Source organism: Hyperoodon ampullatus (assembly GCF_949752795.1).
Source record: "Hyperoodon ampullatus genome assembly, chromosome: 5".
Taxonomy (NCBI): Eukaryota; Metazoa; Chordata; class Mammalia; order Artiodactyla; family Ziphiidae; genus Hyperoodon; species Hyperoodon ampullatus.
The window spans coordinates 67,843,207-67,867,639 of record NC_136918.1 but is presented as its reverse complement, the minus strand read 5'-3'; the positions used below and the strand labels follow the sequence as shown (position 1 = coordinate 67,867,639).

The window sequence follows — 24,433 nt, the reverse complement described above, 5'->3', positions numbered from 1 at the left end:
CCTCTAGGACATCGGCCTTCAATTATTACCTACATATTTCAATCTCCTTCTCTTCACTGGCTGCCCCTCGTCATCCTTCCCTCTCTATTCTGTCTCCCTACAAGCTACCACCTTCATTCTTCTTTTCATTCCTGACTCTCATCCTCTCCCCAGACCACTGTAATATGACTGTGTTCCCACTACACCTCAGAAGCTTTTCACTAATGCCACCATTAAGTGTTTTAATCCCTCATCCTACACCTTCTCTATACGACTCAATTGCTCATTCAACGAATATTTAACGCTCACTCTATGCCCAGGATTGCTCTAGGAGCAAGGATTTAGCAGTGAACAAAAAGATAAAAATCACTGTCTTCATAGAAAGATAAACAAAGACAAGTAATAGTGGTAAAAGTTTTGGACACAGGGGAAGGAGATAGCGCCGGGGTGGAGTTGGGGGGATGGGTGTTGTATTTCAAACAGAGTGATCAGAGAAGGCCTCCCTGAGAAGCTGACGTGAAGACCGGATGATGAGTGAGTGACTCTCTGGGTATATCTGGGGAACAGCATACTAACAGACAGAGGGAAGAAAAAGGTCCTGATGTAGGAGCATCCCCTGGACCTTGCTGACCACCGCTCTTTGAAATATCTCTCTCAGTACAATATCGTTCTCTTCTGGTTTCTGCTCTCCTTTCTAAATGTCCTCAGTCTTTTTTTTTTTTTCTTTTTCTTTTTCTCCTATATCCTTCCCCTCAGTAACCTCTTCACTGTTAGTATTCACTGCGGTTCCAACCACAGCTTTTTCATACTTTCCCTAGGAGATCTCCTCAACTCTCATAGCTTCAATATTCCTAAATGGTCATGACGATAAATTTATTTATCTAGCCCTGATTCTTCCTTTATCAACACCCTTTGATGTTCACACTGGTATTTCCAACTGCCCACTAGACATCTCTGCCTAGATAGGGGCCACCCCACAGGGACTTCAAAGTCAAAACAAATGGCCAATTTTCATGTATTCAAACTCAAAAGGTCCAAAACTCGTATATGCTCATGTTCCTCTACCAGTCACCAACACTAGGAATGTTGAAGTTGTTCTCAAATGTCTTGCCTTACCTCACCACCTCTCCTCCCACCCCCAACCACAATGTTCTATTAATTTTACTGCTACTTTTTCTTACATTAATCCTACAGTCTCCATCTCCTGCTGAGATTATTACAGTAACCTCCTAACTGGTCTCCTAGTCACCATCTTTACCTCCAATCCGTCTTCCACATCAGAAGTTATCTTTCAGGTCATTTTCTTGATTATAAACCTCCAAGTCTTTGCACTGCCTCCATTATAAGGTCTATTATCACAGTGTTAAGACTCTTTAATGTCTGGTCCCATCAATATTCCAGCCACCCAGGACCCAGCACCCAGGATCCAGGGCAGTCACTCTGTACTCCTTCACCATTCTTTCAAGATCCCATTCATTTGCTCTTATTATCATATCCTTTAACTGACTGACAAAATCCTACTCAAGATAATTCTGTGGAATAAATAAATAAATTTTAAAAATGAAAACTAGCAAATACAAAGTATACAATTTCCAAAGGGGAAAAAAAGGATACTTTGGTGGAAAATTCCAAGTTTCCCTTTCCACTTAGGAACTGGGATTTTAAAAGGGAAAAGTGATCACATAACTTCCAATCAGTATCTTTACATTAATCTTAGGGTAAAGCCAATATACCGAATTTGTCCTATGAAACCCTCAGGTCAATCTCCCTTTTGCTCATCACTCTTTCCCACTTCAGAGCCTTCCCGCTGCCTAGAACACGGCCATCGCCACCCCCTCCCCCCACCCCCTCAGTCAGCTTCTACTATCCATTCTTTACAGCTCAACTCAAATAGCAATTTCTTTGCTTAGAAAAATCTGCTGATTCCCCCCCACCCAGGTCAGGCCTGTCATTCATAAAATCTTACAGCACTATGTACACTACCTTAGAGGCAATTATCACAACTGAAATGAACAATTAACTGTATAATTAACTATCACCTCCATTTGAATATAAGTTTCACGAGGGTCAGTGTTTGCCAGGTTTACTGTTATATCCCAACCACCAAGGAGAGTACATTGTCTGCAGGAGGTGCTCAGTAAATATTGAATGAATAAAAGGTAACTAATTACCCAGCAAATGAGCTATCACTTAACAATCTCTCGTTATTTTCTCTCCTGTTTTTCCCTCTATTTTTCTTTCTCCTAGCATAATGCTTTAAACATCTCCTGTCTCTTCTACTTCTCTTCCTGCACAGAGTATGTATTCAGTAGACTGAATGTATTCCTCAAGTGGACTTTATTTGCCAGACTCATAAATTATTTTACAAATATTTATTGAACACCCTTGTAGAGCAGGTATAATGACTCTAATGGGGTTCTTAGAAGATAGTACACCGTGTATGGATCTCAGATTTCCATATTTTAAACTAGAAAGGCCCAAATAACATTTCAGGGCTCATAAATATGAATGCATGTCAAACTTCACTCTTATAAACTTTTACATTATGCATTGTGAGCCCATTTGAGTTCACCAGTAGGTAGAATAAATTTCTTTTTAAGAATGATCTTTTTCTATTCAATTCTTAGTTCTGAAATAAAGAGTTTATATAATCACAATTTTGGCTAAGATAATTTTTAAGTCAAAGATAATTTTCATCTTAAAATACTGCTTTATGATTTCTAGTTAACTTCCAAATTACATTTGTGAAGAAGAAAAGTAGGAAGCTAGAACATAGTGCCATAGAGAGTCAAAGTAACCTATATAGTTTCAGGATGAAAAGAAAACAAAATACCAAAAAAAGCCGTGTTGTTCTGATTCTCCCACTTTGAACATTTCTACTACTCTTGTGACTGAAGTATCATATGTTAGTTATAGGTGAATATGTATATAATGAAAAAGAAGATATGAATGTTAAGTTTTTAATATCTGAAATATAATTCCTTGAGGGTAAAAACTATATTTTTTATGTCCTCGAAAGTACCTAATGTGAACACACTGAAAACAATAGTTAGTAATGATGATGAAGAGGAAGCAGAGTAGTATTAATCTGCTTAAAAATTATACAATAAAGTAAATTTAAGGTGGGTGATCATTTTTAACATACTGTCGTATTTTCAAAACTGAGACAAAAAAGATAAGGTGACTACTGAATCTCTGGGCTGCTTAGCACTCAGTGCTGGTGGCTGCTGTCATATTCTGTGAATTGAGAGTATAGCCCTCAGAGCCCCCAGGGAAGCCCTCATAGCCCAAACTCCCAAAGGATCCATTTCAGTAGTAAACAGTTCTGAATCAAACAAAAAAAATTTTGTGGAGCTTCTATAAAATACATCCCTTTCCACCAAGAAACCCACAACTTGTGTCTATCCTGGATACAGATGATAAAGTTGCACTGCAGAACTAAGAATGGCCTCAAAGGTTTCATTACCCTGAAAACTGGTCTGAAGTCCAAAAATGTGGTTCATGACACTCAATATTCTAAATACGGCAAACGGATAATGTTGCCTTTAGTAGGTTCCTTCTCTCTACAACTTCTTTCCTCTTCCCAAGCTTCCTCTTATATATTCTGCCCCCTATGATAAATCAGAGCATTCCATTTTATTCTATCCCCAAGGAGGAGCACTCCCACAGTCTATAAGCTCCATGAAGACAGAAGCCATATCTGTTTCAACACATAGCATAGTGTCTGGCCTGGAGTTAGTACTCATAAACATTTTTTGAATAAATGAATGACTAAAAGGCGAAAGGAATCAACTAGTTCACAGAGCTGGGAGCAAGGTTGGCCCTGTTTTGGGATTACAAGTCTCTTGGATCTGCATGGCTACAGGTGAGCTCTATTTCTGCGATTTGAGTATAGAAGGATCTGGGCAGGTGGCCACAATCTTTTCTGCTCTAGGCGCTGGGACAAACGCCCTTGTTCTGGCTCTCCTGTGTGCTGATATGTACTGGAATGGCTTTTTTCTAATTGGGTTTATAAAACCTTATATTCTGGTAGGAACTTGAGAGGCAAAGAGTTAGCATTCTTTTGTTCTAGGCGGCGAACTCTACCCAGGCCAGGCACCTTTTGAAGTGCAGCTGAGCTCCCTAGAATCTGCAAAGTGGCAAAGTATCCATTTTCTGGCCAGTGTCCTCTGTGCTTATGTATTTCCCCTGGAGCAGAAAGGGCAGCTGGTAGAAGACAAAATTCAGGAGCTAGAAGCTTTTATCCTTGCCATTTATACTGTTTATCTAAAAATATCAGTTAGCACACAACCTTAACACAAATCAAATATTATAAAACCAGACTTGAGTTAATCAAAACATGGCTATAAGATTCCAGAAAAATATTTAGTAATATAATTACATAGTCAAAATAAGACTAACATCGAAAGGCAAAAAGTAGTTTTTTTTAGAGATTATGGTAAGAATTATTCAAATTTTGTCGCATTAGGATGAATAATACATACTTATAAAGCATATACATTATTATCAAATACTGCATAATACTTACACCTTCTGCATACTGCAGGTATCGTTTATTAGTTTCCTGTTTACCAAATGTCTCCAAAAACTTTTGTCGGTAGGCCAGCACTGTATCAACATGTGTTTTGTATTTAACAGCTAATTCAAGTGCCCTACAATGAGAAAGAAATCAGATTATCCGCATTGCTGTGTTAGCCTCTATGGGCAGTGGAGTTTCGGGATGAAAGGGTGCGAGAGTCTATGTTGATCCCTCCACTCATCCCTCAATGTGAAAGGTATGTCATTCCCTACCTTATCCATCTTGCAAATTACTATTTATACTTCAGGGTCCAGACCAAACATGATCTCTTCTCCCTGACCAGCTCTCCTTGTAGAAATAAATGACCATTATATCTTATCTGTGCTACAGAACATTTTATACATACTATTATTTCAGCTCTGCTTACAGTGTATTGTAACTATTATGAATCTGTTCCTTCCACTAACCTATACATTTATTGAAGGGAGATCTGGGTTTCATTTCTCTTTGGTGAGTACTACAGAGTGTATGTATCATAAATGTTCATTGAAAAATTCATTGAAATCATAATAAAATTCAAGTGAATGAACTCCCCTAATGTAAGTGGTTCGACTATCTTGACCATTTTTTAAGTCAGTAATGAATTTATTCTGTTCAATATTAAACTAAATACTGATATCCTTACTTATCCTTATTATTAGTACAGTAAATTAAAAATATTATGAAAATAAAATTTGAGGATAACAAAAGTCTGATAAAATGCCTTTTGCCATTTGATTCTTAGAAAAAGTTAATAGCCATTTAAATTTATAAGTTAATTAATATCTATCTATGTAACCAAGTTATTTTAAGGTAATATTTTATTTAAATAGCAGACAAGAACTAAATGAATTGCTAAAATCACTGTTATAACACCAAAGGCATAAAATCTATATATTGATAATTTGGAGGGAGATGAAAAGATTATTCTTCAGTTCCAGGCCTATTTTTGCATGTAGGTTTTGGACAGCAACTCAGCCCGTGATCCTATGCATAACTCATATTAGCTGAGCCAGGAACAATCTAGTAGAATATAGCTCTCCTACACTGTTCATTGTTATCCTGTTTTAAAGTATGGGAAACAGTCATCATAATAGTCAAAGTACATTATTTCTCAAGTTCTCTTGCTTTCTAATATAACACATGATTTCTGAATAGGCCAGTGATGGTTTATCAGAACCAACTATTACGAACTTGTTGTTTTAGACAAAACTGACTACTGACTAGAATTTTTGCAATGTGTGACTGTTTAGTAGGAAAATTTGTTTGATTCTTAGCATGCTTTGGTTTGACATAAACTAAATTGTCACTTTAAAAAGTATTTTAGATATGTGTGTATTAATTGAAAAATGATAGACAATTGAGTTATTAAAGACAATAGATAAATTATGAATGTAAGTCATGTATAATACAAATGATTATGTCAAAGTTCAGTACAATGATTTCTTACAAAAATATATTGGCATAAACAATATTGCTAAATCCAAGGATATTTGCTACCCATCACAAACTCCTCACAAAGTTCCCTCATTCCTCTGTGACTTTATGTCTTTCAGAGAAAAAGAAGACACACAGAAAAAATGCAGAGGTATTAGGATACAGAGGAACAAAAGTAGAAAACAAGCGAAGGCAAGAAACGATCTACAGAGGCTCAAAAGATGAGAAACAGAAGTAAAGATGCTTTAATTCTTCTAGCCCTCTCTCACATCAGCCCCCTCTTCATCCCTAAGGCTCTGATTCCTGTGTTGTATGTGTGAGTGGAGACTCTGGTGAACAACCTCGCCGGCACCTCAGAAGTTCCAGTTCCCATTCTTTCTTTATGATTGTACATGTTGGGGGAAGGAGTTCTCGACGGTGCAAAACTGGAGGTGTTCTAAGTGGGGAATACGTAAGCATCTATTCTGGGTTGGAGCTTTTCAAAAATTCCAAAGAGAGACTTTGTTATGGAACATCAACACATTTAATTATGTAGAAAGGATAGACTATGATGTCTAATCCTGCATTTATTATTTTTTTAAGATTTTTTTATGTGGACCATTTTTAAAGTCTTTATTGAATTTGTTACAATATTGCTTCTGTTTTATGTTTTGGGTTTTTTGGCTGCGAGGCATGTGGGATCTTAGCTCCCCAAACAGGGATCGAACCCACACCCCCTGCATTGGAAGGCAAAGTCTTAACCACTGGACCGCCAGGGAAGTTCCTAATCCTGCATTTAGATGCTAAGAATTATCTGCTATTACAGTCATTATTATTATTATAAAATATATATTAATTATCTGATTGAAAAGCAATAGCTAAAGTTAAACATTCAAATGATATGTGCTATTTTAAACGTTCTCTAAAAGCACACACTGGGTAAAAAATGTTTCTCTACCACATTTAGGAGAGAATTCACTCCAAATTATCTAAGAGTTATGGGAACAGTATGTCTCTAGCTTTAAAATGGTTATTCAGCAACCAAACAAATATAACATTAGATTATGGGGCTGGAAAAAATCCATGTATCCTCTCTGATTTTAAACAGAAGGAAGTTATATTAAAAGATGTTATAACTTCAAAATATAATTTTTTGCATAACTTGAATGAAGCAAAATCACTTTATATAACTGGTATAAGTAGAAAAACTATTTTTATTAATACTTACATAAAGGATCAATATGCATACCTGGAGTTTCTAGTTTCTACCTCTCTTAACTTCAGTTTTTGAAAACAGACTACCACCAAATGTCCAAAGTGAATGTCAAATAGATAACTTGCATATCTACTACTCCTCAAGGACTGCATCTTATTAGGTTGCAGGCAATTTTCAAGTTCAAATATAAATGACGGAAGCACAAAGCAGCAAGACTATGCTTCTCAAATAGAATAACCCATATTAACAAAGTAAAATCCGTTCCCTTCTAAAGGATTTAAACAAATATAGAAAATCAGGGATCCTAAAAGCAATCTAATATATTTATCATCCAATACTTAAATTCCATCCTTCCAGAATTCTACAGGCCCAGTTGGGAAAATAGCAAGAAAACACAAAAAAGAAATAGAACCTATAGATGAAAAGAAACCTAAGAATGTATTAACCAATCAAACTGTATGAATATTTTATGAATCCTGAATCAAACAAACCATAAAACAAAACAAAACATTTATGAGGCAATCAGAGAAATAAGCACACTGAATAGAATTATTGTTAACTTTAAAAAGTGTGATCATGATACTGTGGCTGGATTAAAAAAATCTTTAAGATACATACTGAAATATTCATAGATAAAATAATATGATGACTGGGATTTGCTTTTTAAAATTGTGGGGAGGGATAGAGGAGGAGTAGAGATTATTCACAAATTGATAACTGTTGAAACTGAGTGATGGGTACATGGAGATTCATTATACTATTCTCTTTACTTTTGTATACATTTGAAATTTTCCATAATAAATAGTTTTTAAATTCCATCTTTTTGGGTTCCCCCTGATCTCTGTCGCTGAATCCTCCTCTTCAACCAGATCATTAAGTGTTGAATTTCAGGGGAAATCTGCCTGCTGCCCTCTTTTCTTTTCTTTTTTTTTTTTTTTTTTTTTTTTTTGCGATACGCGGGCCTCTCACTGTTGTGGCCTCTCCCGTTGTGGAGCACAGGCTCCGGACGCGCAGGCTCAGCGCCCATGGCTCACGGGCCCAGCCACTCCGCAGCATGTGGGATCTTCCCGGACCGGGGCACGAACCTGTGTCCCCTGCATTGGCAGGCGGACTCTCAACCACTGCGCCACCAGGGAAGCCCGGCCCTCTTTTCTTTTTCCTTCTTTAAATTCTTGAGCCACACTCATGGCCGCAGCTACTCCAAAGGCTGATAATTCCCTCAGTGGCTTTCCCCCAATGTCTAGGACCTCTCCTCAACTTCACACCTGTATATCCCCCTCCTGCTGGCCCTCATGAACTGGATACACAAAGGTAACTAAAACTCAACAAATCCAAATTGTTAGACAGCTTAGTTACCACCCTGCCCTCCCCACTCACCCCGACACAAAAATTTACCATCCAGTACAGCTTCGGTTCTACACAGATACCAAACGTGGGCTTACCCTCCTGATGAAAGACATAGACAAATTAAAGCCCTGCCAGACTTTCCTGGAATATACACAACACTCAAAAGTTTTTTAAAAACTCAAAACACTATTCAATAACATAAACCAGTTCTGGAAGTCTTAGTTTATGAGAACAATTATTTACTCACTCCCAGAAGAGGGTAATACATGTGGAGAAAGAATAAGATCATTTTTAAAAGGACACCATCTACATAGATAGGCATGCAAGAAGTCTATTATTAATTAATCAATCAGTCACATAATTTTATCATCGTCCTATGTTTGAATATCTTCGCAGATGGGGATTATGCTACTCTCTAAGCAAGCCATTCTTTGGATTATGTTGTTATAAGCTGATTCCTATATTGGATCCAAGTATTTATCCCTCTTACTTCTATTTTTTTATATTAGCTATATCATTTAGAATCAAAATTGTCATCACAGAACTTTGTCAGTTTTGTTCATTGCTGTATCCCCCATGACTAAAACCTGGCACATTAGAGACATTCAAAAAATAATTAAAGAATGAATAGTAGCTACCATTTATTGAAGGCTTACTATGTATCAGGCAGTATGCTAAGAGATTTTCACATGCTATTTTACTTAATCCCGACAACAAACATGTGGTTTTTATTATTATCACCATTTTAAACACAAGGAAACAGAGGCTTACAGAGCCTCACTAACCTGTCCAAGATCACAGGACTAGTAAGTGCAGAACCAGAAATCAAACCCAGGTCTTATTTCAAAGCCCCCATTCTTAACCACTACATTTGTCTTTGTCCCATTCAGCAGCCCTTTTGAACAAGTCATTAAAAATGACCAGACGTGGGACTTCCCTGGTGGCTCAGTGGTTAAAACTCTGCGCTCCCAATGCAGGGGGTCCGGGTTCGATCCCTGGTCTGGGAACTAGATCCCACACGCACGTCACAACTAAGAGTTAGCATGCCGCAACTAAGGAGCCCACGTGTTGCAACTAAGGAGCTGGCTCAAACAAATTATAAATAAATAAAATACTTAAAAAAAAAATGACCAGACATTTCACCAAAAGACTGCTGTTGTTGTTATTTTAAGCAGATCTCCATGTTATATCTAAATATGCCTGGTATGGCAGACATTCGATAAATATCTGCTGAATGAATGAATATGCATTAGGAAGAAATATTCCAACTGGTTTCAGAAATATCTGCAGAATTTGGAAATGAAGACAATACATAAGTTTTTAAAGAGTTTCTTAGCAGTTATAATTACTTCTGCTCATTATCTGAAGTCATTCTTATCCAGTCTTTGATATTTATGCTAAAAGTGATGGGAAACTATGTTTCATGTAAGTGAGTCAGGGGTCAAGAGTGACATGATGATTTCCATTGTGGAAAGATCACTATGACTACAGTGTGAAGAATAGATAGGAAAAGGACAAGGTAGGTGCAGAGAGACCAGTGATGATGTTTTATTAAGAAAAACTTGGATCAGGGAATTCCCTGGCGGTCCAGTGGTTAAGACTCCACACTTTCACTGCATGGGGTGTGGATTCAAGTCCTGGTCGGGGAATTAAGATGCTCGCACGGTGTGGCCAAAAAAAAAAAAAAAGAAAAAAGAAAAACTTGGATCAGCTTAGATAAGGGTGCTGGTAGTAAAGTGGATGAGTGCCAGAGGTATTTGAGAGGGAAAATGGTTGGTAATTGGAGTATGGGGGAAAGAGGGTAAGGAAAATGTCAAAAGTAACTCCTAAATTTCCAGCTTTGGGTAGACTGAAAAGATGAGATAGATTACTCTGGAAGAGGACCAAGTTTATGAGGGAATAAATATAAATTTGGACTCAAACATATGAGACAGCCAATGGAAATGCTGAATAGGCAGGTGGATAACTGGGTTCTGGAAGCAAACATGGGCAGGGCAGAGGGCTAGAAGAAAGATGCATATTTGGGAGTCTTAAGTGTGTAAATAGTAATCAGGAGCCTTGAACAATGCTCCTTGACGTTTATCGACTTACCAGGCAGGCATAAAGGTCTACCAGCATTTGATCAACCCATTGGTTTATAGTTTAGATGAAAAACACAAAGCATAAGAAAAGGAGATGCCAGGTAGATAGGAGGAACGGAGGAGCACCCAGCATTCGTTCTCTTTCCCCATTATATCTCTTTGTCCCTCTTGTTTTCCCTCTCCCTGAGATCTAATATCTTTTTTTTTTTTCTCGGTACGCAAACCTCTCACTGTTGTGGCCTCTCCCGTTGCGGAGCACAGGCTCCGGATGCGCAGGCTCAGCGGCCATGGCTCACGGGCCCAGCCGCTCCGCGGCATGTGGGATCCTCCCGGACCGGGACACAAACCCGCGTCCCCTGCATCGGCAGGCGGACTCTCAACCACTGCGCCACCAGGGAAGCGCAAAATCTAATATCTTAAGGCAGAGTCATTTGCTGAAAACTGGAGGAGGGGAAGAGGTGGCACAGACAGCAGGATGTAGGGATAGTAGGGAAGATGTGAAGTTAGCAGCAGAGAATAAGTATGGTCACATGACCTAAGTCTCAAAGGATCAGAGATTTTACAAGACAAGTAAGATGGGGGAGGCAAAAAGGACACCAACTGCACTCACACCCAGACCTAAGGAATGTGGAGTCAGAGAGAATAAACTGACCCCATCTGAGAGGACTGGTAGGGAAGGAGTGTCCTCTGGAAAGAGGTCATTTTCACTTAGGTCAGGGAGGTATGAGAAATGTTCAGAGGGCTGTATTATAGGCCATCAATAGAAGCCATCAGAGGCAAATGCTTCACAGACCTGCTCTGGTATTTATATACTGTATGTATCTACACCCAATGTTTGTAGAGGAAGTGCAAGGCAAAATGATTGAGAGTATTGCATAAAGATTAAGAGCATGAATATTAAGTACCTACTATGTATATAGGTAATATAAAATGATAAAATGTTTCTATCCTTCTAGAAGTGTATAATCTGAAAGGTGAAAGGTGACATAAAATTTACGAAGATAAATAACAAAAGAGGTAAACATCAATCCTATAAAACAATGTAAGTAGTAGTATCAGCAGTATGTATTTTATTGCAATAATAGCAGAAAATTCAGGTGCTCTTTGATATTGGAAGACTTAGGTTCAAATCCTAAATCAGCCACCTACTTATGAGTAACCCTCAACTTCCTCATTTGTATAATGTTGTGATGACCAAATGAGATGACATAAGGAAAGTGTTTAACACAATTCTTGGCACATGATAAGCACTCAATAAATAGAAGCCTCACTATTATTAATGACAATAAAATTGAATTCCTAAGTAGGTTGCAAGCTTTTTAATATAAGGATGATTTTTCAAATATCTGTTATACTGTATGGTGTTCAGAGTGCTATATAAATAGTAATGCCTAACATTTATCAACATAAACATTTTCTCAAAAGTATCAGTTGAAAATATGCTGTGAACACCATTCTTCCTTATTTCTCATGGAACTCATGGCTTAGTAATGGTATATACAATTTTCTGTTAGTTCTTTAATACAGAGTTTTTAAAAATTATTCATATTCTTTCCAAAATAGTTACTTTAATATTTGTGAATTATGAATAAATTGAGGATAAGAACAATGGCTTATTCATATTTGTAGAACCTAAAACATCTTTCATGATCCTTTGTATAGCCAAACAATGACAACAAATTTGTGAAAATAAAGGATAGAAACAGGGTGGCTGAATTGTATGAAGAGTGTAGATAATTAATGTATAAATTAAATAAAGAGACTATAGTATGTCCATAACAAAATTAACTACCTTTTGTTACTTTTTTTTAGCCATTTTGTTACTTCTATTCAAGGGGAAGATAGAGATAGCACTATAAAAATTCTAATCTGAGGGGATTATAAGTAAGGGGCGAGTAACTGAAAGATTTACGGGTTATTTTTGAGCACAGAGAGAGACGAAGATGATGAAAGACATTTCAAACCTGGAAAAGTCAACATGCCAGCTTTGTAACACAGTAACTTCAGGTGCATATAAGCACTACAACCTTGTTCACTGAGAGAGATGTACCTGAGAGAATGAGTAGAGAAACCTAATATGTCATAGAGAAGAGCAGCCTGCCACTCAGCCTCAGAAAGCAATTTGTCCCAAAGCCTGAGGCAGCAGGGAAGGTTACTGACCACTCCTTGTTACAAATCCTTTGGTATTTCTTCCTTAACTTCACAAATCTTTCTTGGCTCCTCTCTCTGCCTGTCTGACTGTTTTACCCCAATCTTTCAGCAGATTTCTCTTTTTTTTCACACATCCCATAAATATAGTTTATGTCTTCTCACTCCTCACATTCCCCAGGCAACTGCATCCATTCTTCTGGCTTCCATTCATTTGCTGATGACTCCTAAATTGACATCTCTAGTTCAAATCTTTCTTGAGCTCCAAGTCCAATAATCAACTATTATCACTTATCTCTTCACAAATATTTCAAATCCAACATCTCTTCCAAATCTGCTAATATTCTTACCACCATTTATCCAGTTAATGAAATCAGAAATTCTGGAGACATCCTAGACTCTCTTTTCTTCTTCACAAACAACTTCTAATCAATCATGATTCAGAGATGGCAAAAATCTTTAATGGCAAACTACTCACAAATATAAATGTGAATAAATTCTTCTATGATACTAGGAAACTGTTAATTACAGTGGAAGATGTAATTTACTAGGTGGTCGGTAGAAGAATACATTAAGAACAATCAGGTTTTGGAATTGATGAAAAACATTTTTATTACCTTTCCCAGTTGTAGAGATTAATATTGATCTGAATCGCTTGATAAACAAGGCCAGCCTGAAGAAGAACCATTTCAGCCTCCTGTATGTTCCCACTAAACATTAATATGTGGGCCATTTTTGATTCTTTAGATGGAAGATTTTTTATAGAATTGATGTATTGAACCTTATCAATCTAAAAAAAAAGAAAAATATTTGAAGTGAATAGTAACAAATTATGGTAAGAAAAACACACAAACATATACATGTAAGTAACATTATTTACTTCACCAATTGCTGCGTAGGCTATTTCTGCAGTAGTCATATCTCGATTAGCGACTGCCATAGCAGCTAGGCAAGCCCACATGGTTTGCTCCTAAAGTGAAAAATGAGAACAATTATTTCAACTACAGGGCTGAACTGCCTTAAAATAAACAGTGAATTAAAATAGAATAAAGTTATATTTTAATGGAAAATAAAAAATCACTGAGCATGGCACTGAAAAACCCATAATTTAATAGGTTAATGATGTGGAAATTTCATTGTGGCTACTTTGTTAAAATATATTAATAACACATAGAGAAAGTTTTGAATAAAGTTTTTTGAAAATGTTCATTTCTAATTATCAAAGGTTTATTTTGAACTTACAATTACTTTTACCATAATTCAAGGTTATAAGCCCTCCAGTCTTTTTGATGAGAAGTCAAAGAATGCAACTACAGGGAACCAGAGAAACTGAGTTTCTCAGACAACCCTATTATAGCAGATTGCCGCCAACAACCCATTGTAAGGAAAAGCATCTAAAAGTCTTTTCACAAAAGTGTAGTCTAAGGGAATTAACCAATGTAAAATAAAAGAGTTCTGTGGTCAAATATGCTTGGAAAATACTTGATTCAACCAGGTTGGGAAATGTTGATCTAAAGTAGTGAGTGGTTCTTAACCTTAGCTGTACAAATCATCTGAGGAACTGAAAAATATGCCCAGGCTCACTGGATCTAATAAATTAGAATCTCTGTGGGGGGTTGAACTTGGGAATCTGACTTTTAAAAAAAAGTTCCATAAGAGGTTTTTATATTTACCAGTAAGAAGAAACTACTCACTTAAAGTATAGCTTCTTCAGAGAATAAATCACACAACACCTATCTCTCTGTATCACCCATGTCTTCACTTATTAAAAAAAAAGATGTGGTCCCATTTGCAATTTGTCCAGCCCTTAGTTCTTACTATTTCTCATTTTTCACAAAGATATTATATAAACTAATATACAATATATACACAACTATGGATCTGAAATGTAAAGTACCTTAACAAAACGACAAAGTCTTACAGCGTCTTCCCATTTTGAACTGCTTACGTATTCGTGGAGAATAGCAGGATATGGTGATATGCTGATGTGAATCAGTGAGCCATCAGCTCTTCTTATAGTTACCTGATTTCCAACAAAACTCACAATATGGGGATTTTTACTAAATTCACTGTTGAAAAAAGGAAAAGTGCAATTTATATTCTGAGCAAAATTTTTCATATATATTAAATTTGGGGAGTTGACCCCTGACATACATATGAAATCTCCAACCTCCAAACTGCACTTCCAAAAAAGTAAACTCCAGGGATAATGTATGTATATTAAACAAATATTTGAATCTAACTAGCTATACACACTTAGAGCAAAATATACAAACATTTTAACATGGCAAAAAATTATTACATATTTGAGAACTATGCCTAAAAGCATTGGAAGTGATTTTTTCTAAGTCGCATTTGAAGTGATTTTTTCTAAGTCTTAAGGTAAATCACACAAATGATTAAAGCACTTAGCTTCAGCTTTTAAAAGTATAAACATTAAAAATTAAGCTGATTCTAAGATTATTTTCTCATAATAACAAGAGGTGAACTTTAAAGAGACTAACTTCATTAGTCAAAATTTTTTTTATAGGATACCTCTCTGGTTTTGCTAATGTTGTGAGCTTGAATATTAAAAATGAACTCAAAATAGATTTGAAAATTAAGCTAAGATTTGGAGTTGAGAAGCCTTTGTATACCTAGTTTGTCAAGAGTGAGAGATCTCCTTGCTATTTCTTGGAGAATTTAGGAATATAAATGCATTTGATTTTCTGAAGAATATAAAAAATTTTTAAAGCCTTTCAGTATATATTTTTTCTATATTAAATATTAATTTAAGAATTCAATTCTAGAGAGACATACATTCCTGAAAGTCTCAAGGTCAATGATAATCTGGGAAAGAGTAAAGGTTGTCACAAAGTTATATATCACAGAAAAATCTTAAGAGTGCCTATATTAAAATAACTAAACCACACTGAAAAAATGACCTGAGTTACCATTAAACAACAGTAAACCTGAAAATTATATCCATATAAGGAAAAATTATATTCATTTAAGGAATAAATAAATAAAATAGTATTATCTGACCCTTTCAACTTGATTCCATCACTAAATCTCATTAAACTAGTTTTAGCTGAACAATTTTATTTGGTTGACTAAGTAAAGTGAAAGACATCTTGCAGGACTTAAATTAGAGGCGGAAACACAACACTCTGTTAGTTTTATTTACAACAATAAACAATCCTGTGCAGTAAAATGTTACCTTGCATCCCTTTCATATATTGTTTTAGGCAAAATGTCTCTGTCCACATAAACTGTATTGGGGTAATACCACACTGTAAATCGAGTATCTTGAAGTCCACAGAGGATGTTGCATGTATCACTCCACGCCAGAGTATGCACCATTGTTCCTTATTTTAAAAAGAATGTTAATGTACTATTAGTTCCATTACATAAGTATTAAAAATACATCTTTAAAATCAGCAGATGTACAAGACCCTAACTAACTGCTCATAGGTATGACTATTTTCTGATCATATAATGGTGAAAACGTACAAAAATTCACATAAAAATTTATGGAAATAAATTTGAATATTTTACCCAGAACCATTATATTTTTAATCTGCATGCCTTTCATTCAATGCCAAGTTAGCTGTAGCAGCTAAAGACTTGCTATTAAAATGGAATTAAGTAGCGTTTCATAAGAACATACTTATGAAGTAACATTTTGTAAGAAATGTTATGAGACCAAAGCATTATTCATAGATTCATTCAAGCAAGTAAGCTATTTAGCATAATATATGACAGAGTAGATCTAAGAAAGCTGAAAGTAATCAAAAATTTAAATGTATTACAATTATTTTACCAAGTTTGATAATTTGTTCTTCCTTCCCAAATCGTTTCACTGAAGTGATACAGAGATCTCTATTTTTATCAATGAAAGCAATTTTTCTATCATTGGTAAGTCCCTTTTGATCTAGAGCAATTTCCAAAATTTCATTCTAAAATTAAAAAAAAAAATTCTGGGTTAGTTTTAGTGCTTGACATTAGATTGTTTTAACTGTTTAATTATAAGAACATTTGTTTATTTAAAGATCAATTAAATATCACTTACCTACTCATAATGATAAAATGTCCCTGTTAAATAATTTAACTGCTAATATACTAATAATTCAAAAGCTAAAGTATAGTGACTTTTTTTTAATTTACAAGGGAAAGATGCCTGTTAAAACACTATAAAATAATGTATATTTTGAAATTCTGTAAGCTGAAACACATTTCCATGTGCATCCATCACTTGGGCACAAGTTAAACAAATTCGGATACATCCATAAAATGCTATACTATATGGTGGGAAGAAAAAGGATTGGGAAAGCACTTCATGTATTGATATGAAAATATCTCCAGAAACAGTGATGTGTGAGAAAAGCAAAGTACAGATATATATGTTATATTTTTGTAAAAGAAGGAGAAAAGAACATATATCAGTTTTGTCTGTGTATGCACTAAAAATTTCTGGAAGGATATAAGGAGATTAATAGTGATAGTTACTTATTTGGTGGAAAGGAACTGTATTGACAGGTTAAAATCTAAAGAAAATGCTGGCTAAGAACAGGTCAATGGGGACTTCCCTGGTGGTGGTGCAGTGGTTAAGAATCTGCCTGCCAATGCAGGGGACACAGGTTTGAGCCCTGGTCTGGAAAGATCCCACATGCCGCAGAGCAACCAAACCCATGTGCCACAACTACTGAGCCTGTGCTCTAGAGCCCACAAGCCACAACTACTGAAGCCCACGCGCCTAGAGCCCGTGTTCCGCAACAAGAGAAGCCACCACAATGAGAAGCCTGCGCACCAAAATGAAGAATAGCCCCCGCTCACTGCAACTAGAGACAGCCCATGCACAGCAAGGAAGATCCAATGCAGCCAAAAATAAAAATACATAAATAATTAAATTAATTTTTTTTAAAAAACAGGTTAATGGGAAAACTACAAGCTGTTTTGAAGTATAAACACATTTTTATTTACTGATTCTATAGGTGCTAAAAGTTTAACCAAGATAGAACATTTTATTGAAAAGCAGTGAAAAGCCTGAACAAAAAACATATAAGTCAGATTCTTTTATTCAGTTAATTTGCAAATACAGCTTTCTATTACAGAATTTACTCGTGTTTAGTCTTTATGGTATTTTAGGCAAAATACTCTATATAGAACACACACTGGTTTTAAATATAAAACTAATTTCCATGTTTTCCTCCTTAAAATGAAAACATTAATTAAAAAAAAGTAAATGGCCATTTACATTAAAAATAGCTAATATCCATTACCTTATGAGAAAGAAGCTTCCCATCTCCCAGTGGTTTTCCAGTTGATGCCTCAAAGAGGAAGATTACTTGAAAAAAAGTAAAGCATTAGTTAATGTATTACATTAGAATTTTTATTAGTAAATTTCTATGGAGTTATCATAATCCTAATGAGAAATTATTTAGCTCTTCGGACCATAGCACACCTATCAGCACAGAAGAGCAGCAGCACCAAATTCCTACTTAGTAATGAGGTCATATTTCTCAGTGGAACTGAATACGTCTTCCTAAAACATACATTCCCTAATTAGAATTGTTATTAATGGTATGGCATCACCGCACCATAGGATCAACAGTGGCAAGTCCAAATCTGGATGTAGCTTGTAATTTTCATAACTCTGATTTAGACCAACATAACAACCCAGACAATCATTTTACAAAGGAAAAATATGTTGAGTGCATACTATACAACCACACAATGTGTTATGTACTCTCCAATTCCCTGTGGTCGGTACACTAATGTGTAATAACTAATTTGTGTGGTCTTTGTCCTGGGTTCCTGACACAGGTCTTCATCAACCCTTGGAATTTTCTGAGTGATAGGAGTGTCTTTGTTATGCTAACCGAGAGACTCTTGGTGATTCCCTAGATAGCTTCAGGATAGGGGCTGGTCACCTGAGAGACCAAGAACATGATTATAGAGTTTGGACTTTCAGCTCCCTGAAATGGAAGGGGAGTTGGAAATTGAGTTCAATCATGTAGCCACTCTTCGACCTATTACAACTTGATGTTCAACCTCACTACACTGATGTAAAGGCTCTTGCATGGATCACCAAAGACCCCTATGTTGCCAAATCAAAGAGTCTATTTTCAGTCTTCAAGAATCTACTTCTAGTCTTGACCTCCCAGCAGCACTGGATACTCCTGACCATCCTCTTTCTTGAAACTCTTATGTGGGCTACAAAAAAAGCTGTTTTCTCTTGATTCTCTCCTATTTTGGACCATCCCTAATTCTCTTTTGCTAGTTCCTCCTCATTTGGTGATCCTTTTTCCTAGGTTTTGTTTTAGGCCAACTTTTCATGCTATATACTTTCTTGGATTATTTTCATGACATCAATCATTATCTAAAAAATGATAATTCAAAGTTCTCTGTTTCCAACCCCATGTTAGATGTTCTTAGCAGGCCAAGTTGTAAAAATTACAGTAGATATTGTATTGAAGAAGCCAGGAACAAAAACTGTCTCTGTCCCTTTCTCTGTTTCACCACAGGCTTCTCCTAGTCTCATAAATGACAGCCATATTGCCAGCTGTTCTTTGCTCTTTTAAAAAGAATGTTAGTGCTTTGGTGATTCTCTTTAAGTAATTCCCAAACTACTCCAGCTCAAGATTCATCCCAAATAGAGTAACTTCATATGACTGAACACACACATAGAATTACAAAACTGAAAAGACAGAAGTGACACGTGTAGTCAGCAAAAAATCGGACAATTTATACAGATCATAAAAATGCTAATATATGTATAACATGATATTTAAATTCCAGAGGATCACACTTTTAGTATATGATTTATAGCTGTTAGTAAACCTTTGGATGTTAAGTTTGAGGTCACTGGCTGTATTCACAGAGGAAATCATGTCTTTATAATAAGTTATGTTCTAAAATCACCAATTTTGCTGAAAGAAATGAAAAAGAAAAATAGTCAAAGAATTTTTAATTAAGTATAGAATCAAAACTTAGAAAAATTTTGCTTCCATTTTAAAAAATGCTTTGGGCATGACTAAGCCCAGTTATTTTCATAGCTATATAAACTAACTTAAAAAAGAAAAAAAGCCTTCCATCCTTTTGTTGACTGCACATATTATAAAAAGATGGAGGTATATGGATGAACTTATCTAATTTCCACAACTGTAAGTGGCCCTGATCTATGGGAGGCTGAACCTGTATTTTAATTTTAATATGTAACTGAAACTGGCAGAAAGGACAACTAAGGAGCTGGAAGCTGAAAGAGTTGCTTCTAAGCATAAGTAACTGCTCTCTGACTTCTCCTCCCCCGCTATACCCAGATGTTTGTTTCAAATCACCCACACTAACATCATAGAGCATCTGTGCAAGGTGGATGGGGAGAAGAAGGAAGTCAAAAGCAGTACCTCTACTACTTAATCAATCATTGTAAGGGGTATTCAAATCCATTTAACATGTATTTATGGAGCACATAAGAGTACTGTGCTTGGTACAAAGAATCCTGCCTGTAAAGGAACTCCCAAGTTAGGAAGGAACTACTAATCTCATATATGGATGGTCCCCTTGAAAGAAAATTTTACAGGTTAAACATTCCAGGTACTTCAATTGTTCTTTCTATTGTTAACATATATCTCTACCTAGCCTTCAATAAATAGCAGTTTCTTTAAACATAAGGAAAATATTTTCCTTCTCATTTTGTATCAGTTCTACAATAATTTTATTTTAGTTTTTAAAATTTTCTGTTTATGGCAGGATGGAATTACAAGACTATTTTGTTCAACAATCAAAGTTTATGTAAGTAAACCATAATTTATTTGCAGGTATATCTATATTTCTGAAAATGTTCATAATTCTTTCTGGTTCTAAAATTCTATGAATTATGAAGGGATTAAAGAATAATGAAATATGTTTCAGATGTGAAATAACTGTAGAAAAATTCAGAATAAGGTATATTCAGTTGGAAACATACATACTTTGTTATAGTTTCTATCTAAAATATGTGGTGTTGGGACTTCCTTGGTGGCGCAGTGGATAAGACTCCGAGCTTCCAATGCAGGGGGCCCGGGTTCGATCCCTGGTCAGGAAACTAGATCCCACACGCATGCCACAACTAAGAGTTCGCATGCCACAACTAAGGAGCCGGCGACCCACAACTAAGGAGCCCTGGAGCTGCAACTAAGGAGCCCGCCTGCCACAGCTAAGACCTGGTGCAACTCAAATAAATAAATAAATAGATATATAAATATTTTTTTAAATAAGTAAATAAAAATAAAATATGTGGTGTTGAATAAGAAAAGTATAGAAAGTTCATAGTGATCACTGGGATTTTCAAATTTAAGTTTACTGAAGACAAAAATCTGACTTCCAAATTATTATTATTAACAATTACACAGCCATCTTGAATCTGTCCACTATCTAGATACTATTGTATTTCATTTCATTCTCTTTCCTCTCATTTAGCCAGAAAGGAAGTCCTTTAAAAACAAAACAATTACCAAATGTCCTCTCTCAGAAAAAGCCTAAGGCATAAAGAGAGAGAATAGCTCTATTTAGGAGAATTATATTTCCTACCAGTATGAGAGGTGATGCTATCTGAAAGTACTGAAAATTAAAAAGTGGGACAGTTTTCTAGATCCTGAATTAGGTCTTCCATGGCATGACCTCACAAAATTAACAATCAGGTCAGACTATTTTTTTTGTAACATGTCACAGTAATGAACAATGTTTGTTCAGCAATATTTATTAACAGAGAATAACAATTATTTACTATCTTTCCACTAGCCTTTAGGGATATCTCACTCTCACTCTTACCTCATTGGCTCCTCTCCTTTTACCCATCTCTAAACATTGATGTGCTCAGTCACTGGTCCTCTTCTCTGTCTATACTCACTTCCTAGGTGATTTCATGTAGTATCGTGGCACCATCTACACACCAATGACTCCCGTATTTATATTTCGTCCCCAACTCTCTCCTGAGCCCTGGACTTTATCCTGTTGTTTCCTCTCCAACCCTGCTTGGATGTCTAAGAAGCATTTAAACTTACCATGACCAAAACAGAACTCTCTGGGTTTGTGGACCTCCTCTAAACTTCCTCGTTCCCCATCTTTCATCTCATTCATCCAGGAAAAACCCTAGGGTAATATGCTTGCCTCCACTCTCTCATGCCAACATCTTTACCATGGCCAAGTCTTTACATGATCTGGCTCCTATTTATATATCTCTCTGTCTTCTCCTACCACTCTCTGCTTTGCTCGTGTTGACCTAAGTCCCATGGCCCTCTGGCAGTTCCTTTTTTTTTTTTTTAATTTATTTTATTTATTTTTGGCTACATTGGGTCTTCGTGGCAGCATGCAGGCCTTTCTCTCGTTGCAGCGAGTGGGGGCTACTCTTCACTGCGGTGCGCAGGCTTCTCATTGCAGTGGCTTCTCTTCTTGTGGAGCACAGGCTCTAGGCACGTGGGCTTCAGTAGTTGTGGCACGCAGGCTCAGTATTTGTGGCACAGGGGCTTAGTTGCTCCCCGGCATGTGGGATCTTCCCGGACCAGGGCTCGAACCTGTGTCCCCTGCATTGGCAGGCGGATTCTTAACCACTGCACCACCAGGGAAGCCCCCCGCAGTTCCTTTTATGTGCCAACAATTCCCATTTGCACCTGCTTGTCCTATGGTCATTCCCCTCCCCCACCTCTAGAATTCTCCATTCCCTCATCCTGCATTAATTTTCTTCACAGCATGTATCAGTGGCTGACTATATTTGTTTGATTATTTGTGTGTCTTATGCACTATTGTATCCTCAACTTCTAGAAAAGTACTCGGCATACAGTTAGCACTCAATACTATTTGTTGGATACATGTTCTGATACAGCATTGCCTTAAAAAAATGGTTTCACTCTACTATGGAATTCCAAAACACCTGACACATTCATATTTATTTATAAACACTAATGTGGCCTAGATTTTTATATGAAAATTTAAAATTATTCATAACTTTCTTCTACTTCATTAGTTTAAAAATATGTAAACATAAAAATATGAATATATATAAGCAAAACAAATAGTACAATGAAGCACAATATTTACCATGTTACTAAATAAAGAAAAAGGAAATAGTTTAAAAGATCAATAAACTTAAAAATTACATACATTTTTAGGACACAAAGTCTTGAATTCAAACTCTATACCAACAGCTACTGAATATATAAGATTTATTCCTTACAACCAAGCTTTGATGCTGTGCCAATATCTATTTGTTCCATCAACTGGGAATAATATGACAACTTTAGTTCTTTAATTGATTCATACTTAGAACAAATTAGGAAGCTCATAATTCTTTCATATAAAGTTAACATAATAATAGATGAGAAAATGAAGTTAATTGATGAAAAATTTACAGTGTTAACAAATTTCATGGAAAATTATAAAAATGTACTTACTTTTTTCATCAGCTTTGTCTTTTATTGCTATGGTATCATTACTCAGAGAGACCGTCTGTGCATTTAGAATATCTGTTCTCATTCCAGGAAATTTTGGAGAGGAAAGGAAGCGCCCTTCATAAGAATATAAATAGATACCACCACCATCTACAAGAAGAAAATGTCTAAAAAATAAAGAATAAAAATATATTTTCAAATAGGAGTTTACTATAATTTCATTTTTATATTAGAAAATAGTTTATGCTTTGGAAAAATCTAAATCTTACAATTAAAACAATAGTAAAACATAAACATATAAAGAATGAAATATAAAAACAACCTGAAAAGTCAACATTGGTTGTTTGGTTTGTTTTCTAGGTTTTTGTTTCTTCATGGAGGTAGAAGAAGAAAAAATGAAAAGGCCCATTAATATTATAATTGTAATTCATTTCCTTTACTAAAGAAGCATCTCTATACAATGGCAGTAAAAAAGTCTGTAATTCACAACTCAGTGATTTTTTAATGCCAGATGCTGTTTGTTTCATGAAACAGTATTAATACATATTTCACAGCTAAAGATTATGGTAAGGATCATTAAAATTAAATTACAGCACTAAATTAGATTAAATACTGGTTAAAGTCCTAAACAGCGAAAATGACTCAAAAATTAACACCAGAGCCAGCATTTATTAAAATAAGATGTTTTGACTTTAAAACAATATGGTAACCATCAGTAAATGTGTTCATATCTAAAAACACATCTTTGTGTCAGGGACTTTGGTTCATTTGCTGTGTTGACCGCTCTATTCAAGGCATAGCGTCCTGTATAGTTTATTTTTTATTAAGTCAAAATGTAAATATTTTATGGCTGCTATTTTTTTTCTTTCAAAATTTATGAACATTGCAAAAAATAATTCAAACAATACCGAGAAAACAAAAGATCTCCTGCAATCTTCCTACTTCCATAGAGATAACTTATGGCAAAGTATGGACACACCTTAACTTTACTTAACTCATTCCTGATGGACACTTATTTTATTTCAAATTATTCACTATTTTAAAGAATGTCTAAAGTATATACACATCTCTGTATGTTTACATTACTTATTTCCTTAGTACAATATAACTTCTAAAAATGAAATAATTCTATCAAAGGGCATATACTTTTAAAAAGTTAACATATATTGTTAAACTGCCCCTTGAAAGGTTGTATTGCTTTACACTCGTACTACTGCTATATTGGAGAGCCTGTTTCCTCAATGCTGAACACATTATTACTTTTTAAAATCTTATGTTCAAG

The 24,433-nt window shown here is 35.6% G+C and overlaps 1 protein-coding gene across 1 annotated transcript in view; it reads right to left on the bottom strand.

Annotated features, from left to right (window-relative positions):
• Positions 1–24,433, bottom strand: part of IFT80 (intraflagellar transport 80) — a gene marked incomplete at both ends in the record, with an annotated part of 95,574 nt that overhangs the window by 2,540 nt on the left and 68,601 nt on the right. Inside the window, 8 exons of the mRNA XM_079705233.1 lie at positions 4,508–4,631; positions 13,363–13,535; positions 13,626–13,715; positions 14,643–14,814; positions 15,945–16,092; positions 16,548–16,683; positions 18,007–18,071; positions 23,155–23,318. Coding sequence (XP_079561359.1) covers positions 4,508–4,631; positions 13,363–13,535; positions 13,626–13,715; positions 14,643–14,814; positions 15,945–16,092; positions 16,548–16,683; positions 18,007–18,071; positions 23,155–23,318 — 1,072 coding nt within the window. The remainder of the gene's footprint in view (positions 1–4,507; positions 4,632–13,362; positions 13,536–13,625; positions 13,716–14,642; positions 14,815–15,944; positions 16,093–16,547; positions 16,684–18,006; positions 18,072–23,154; positions 23,319–24,433) is intronic.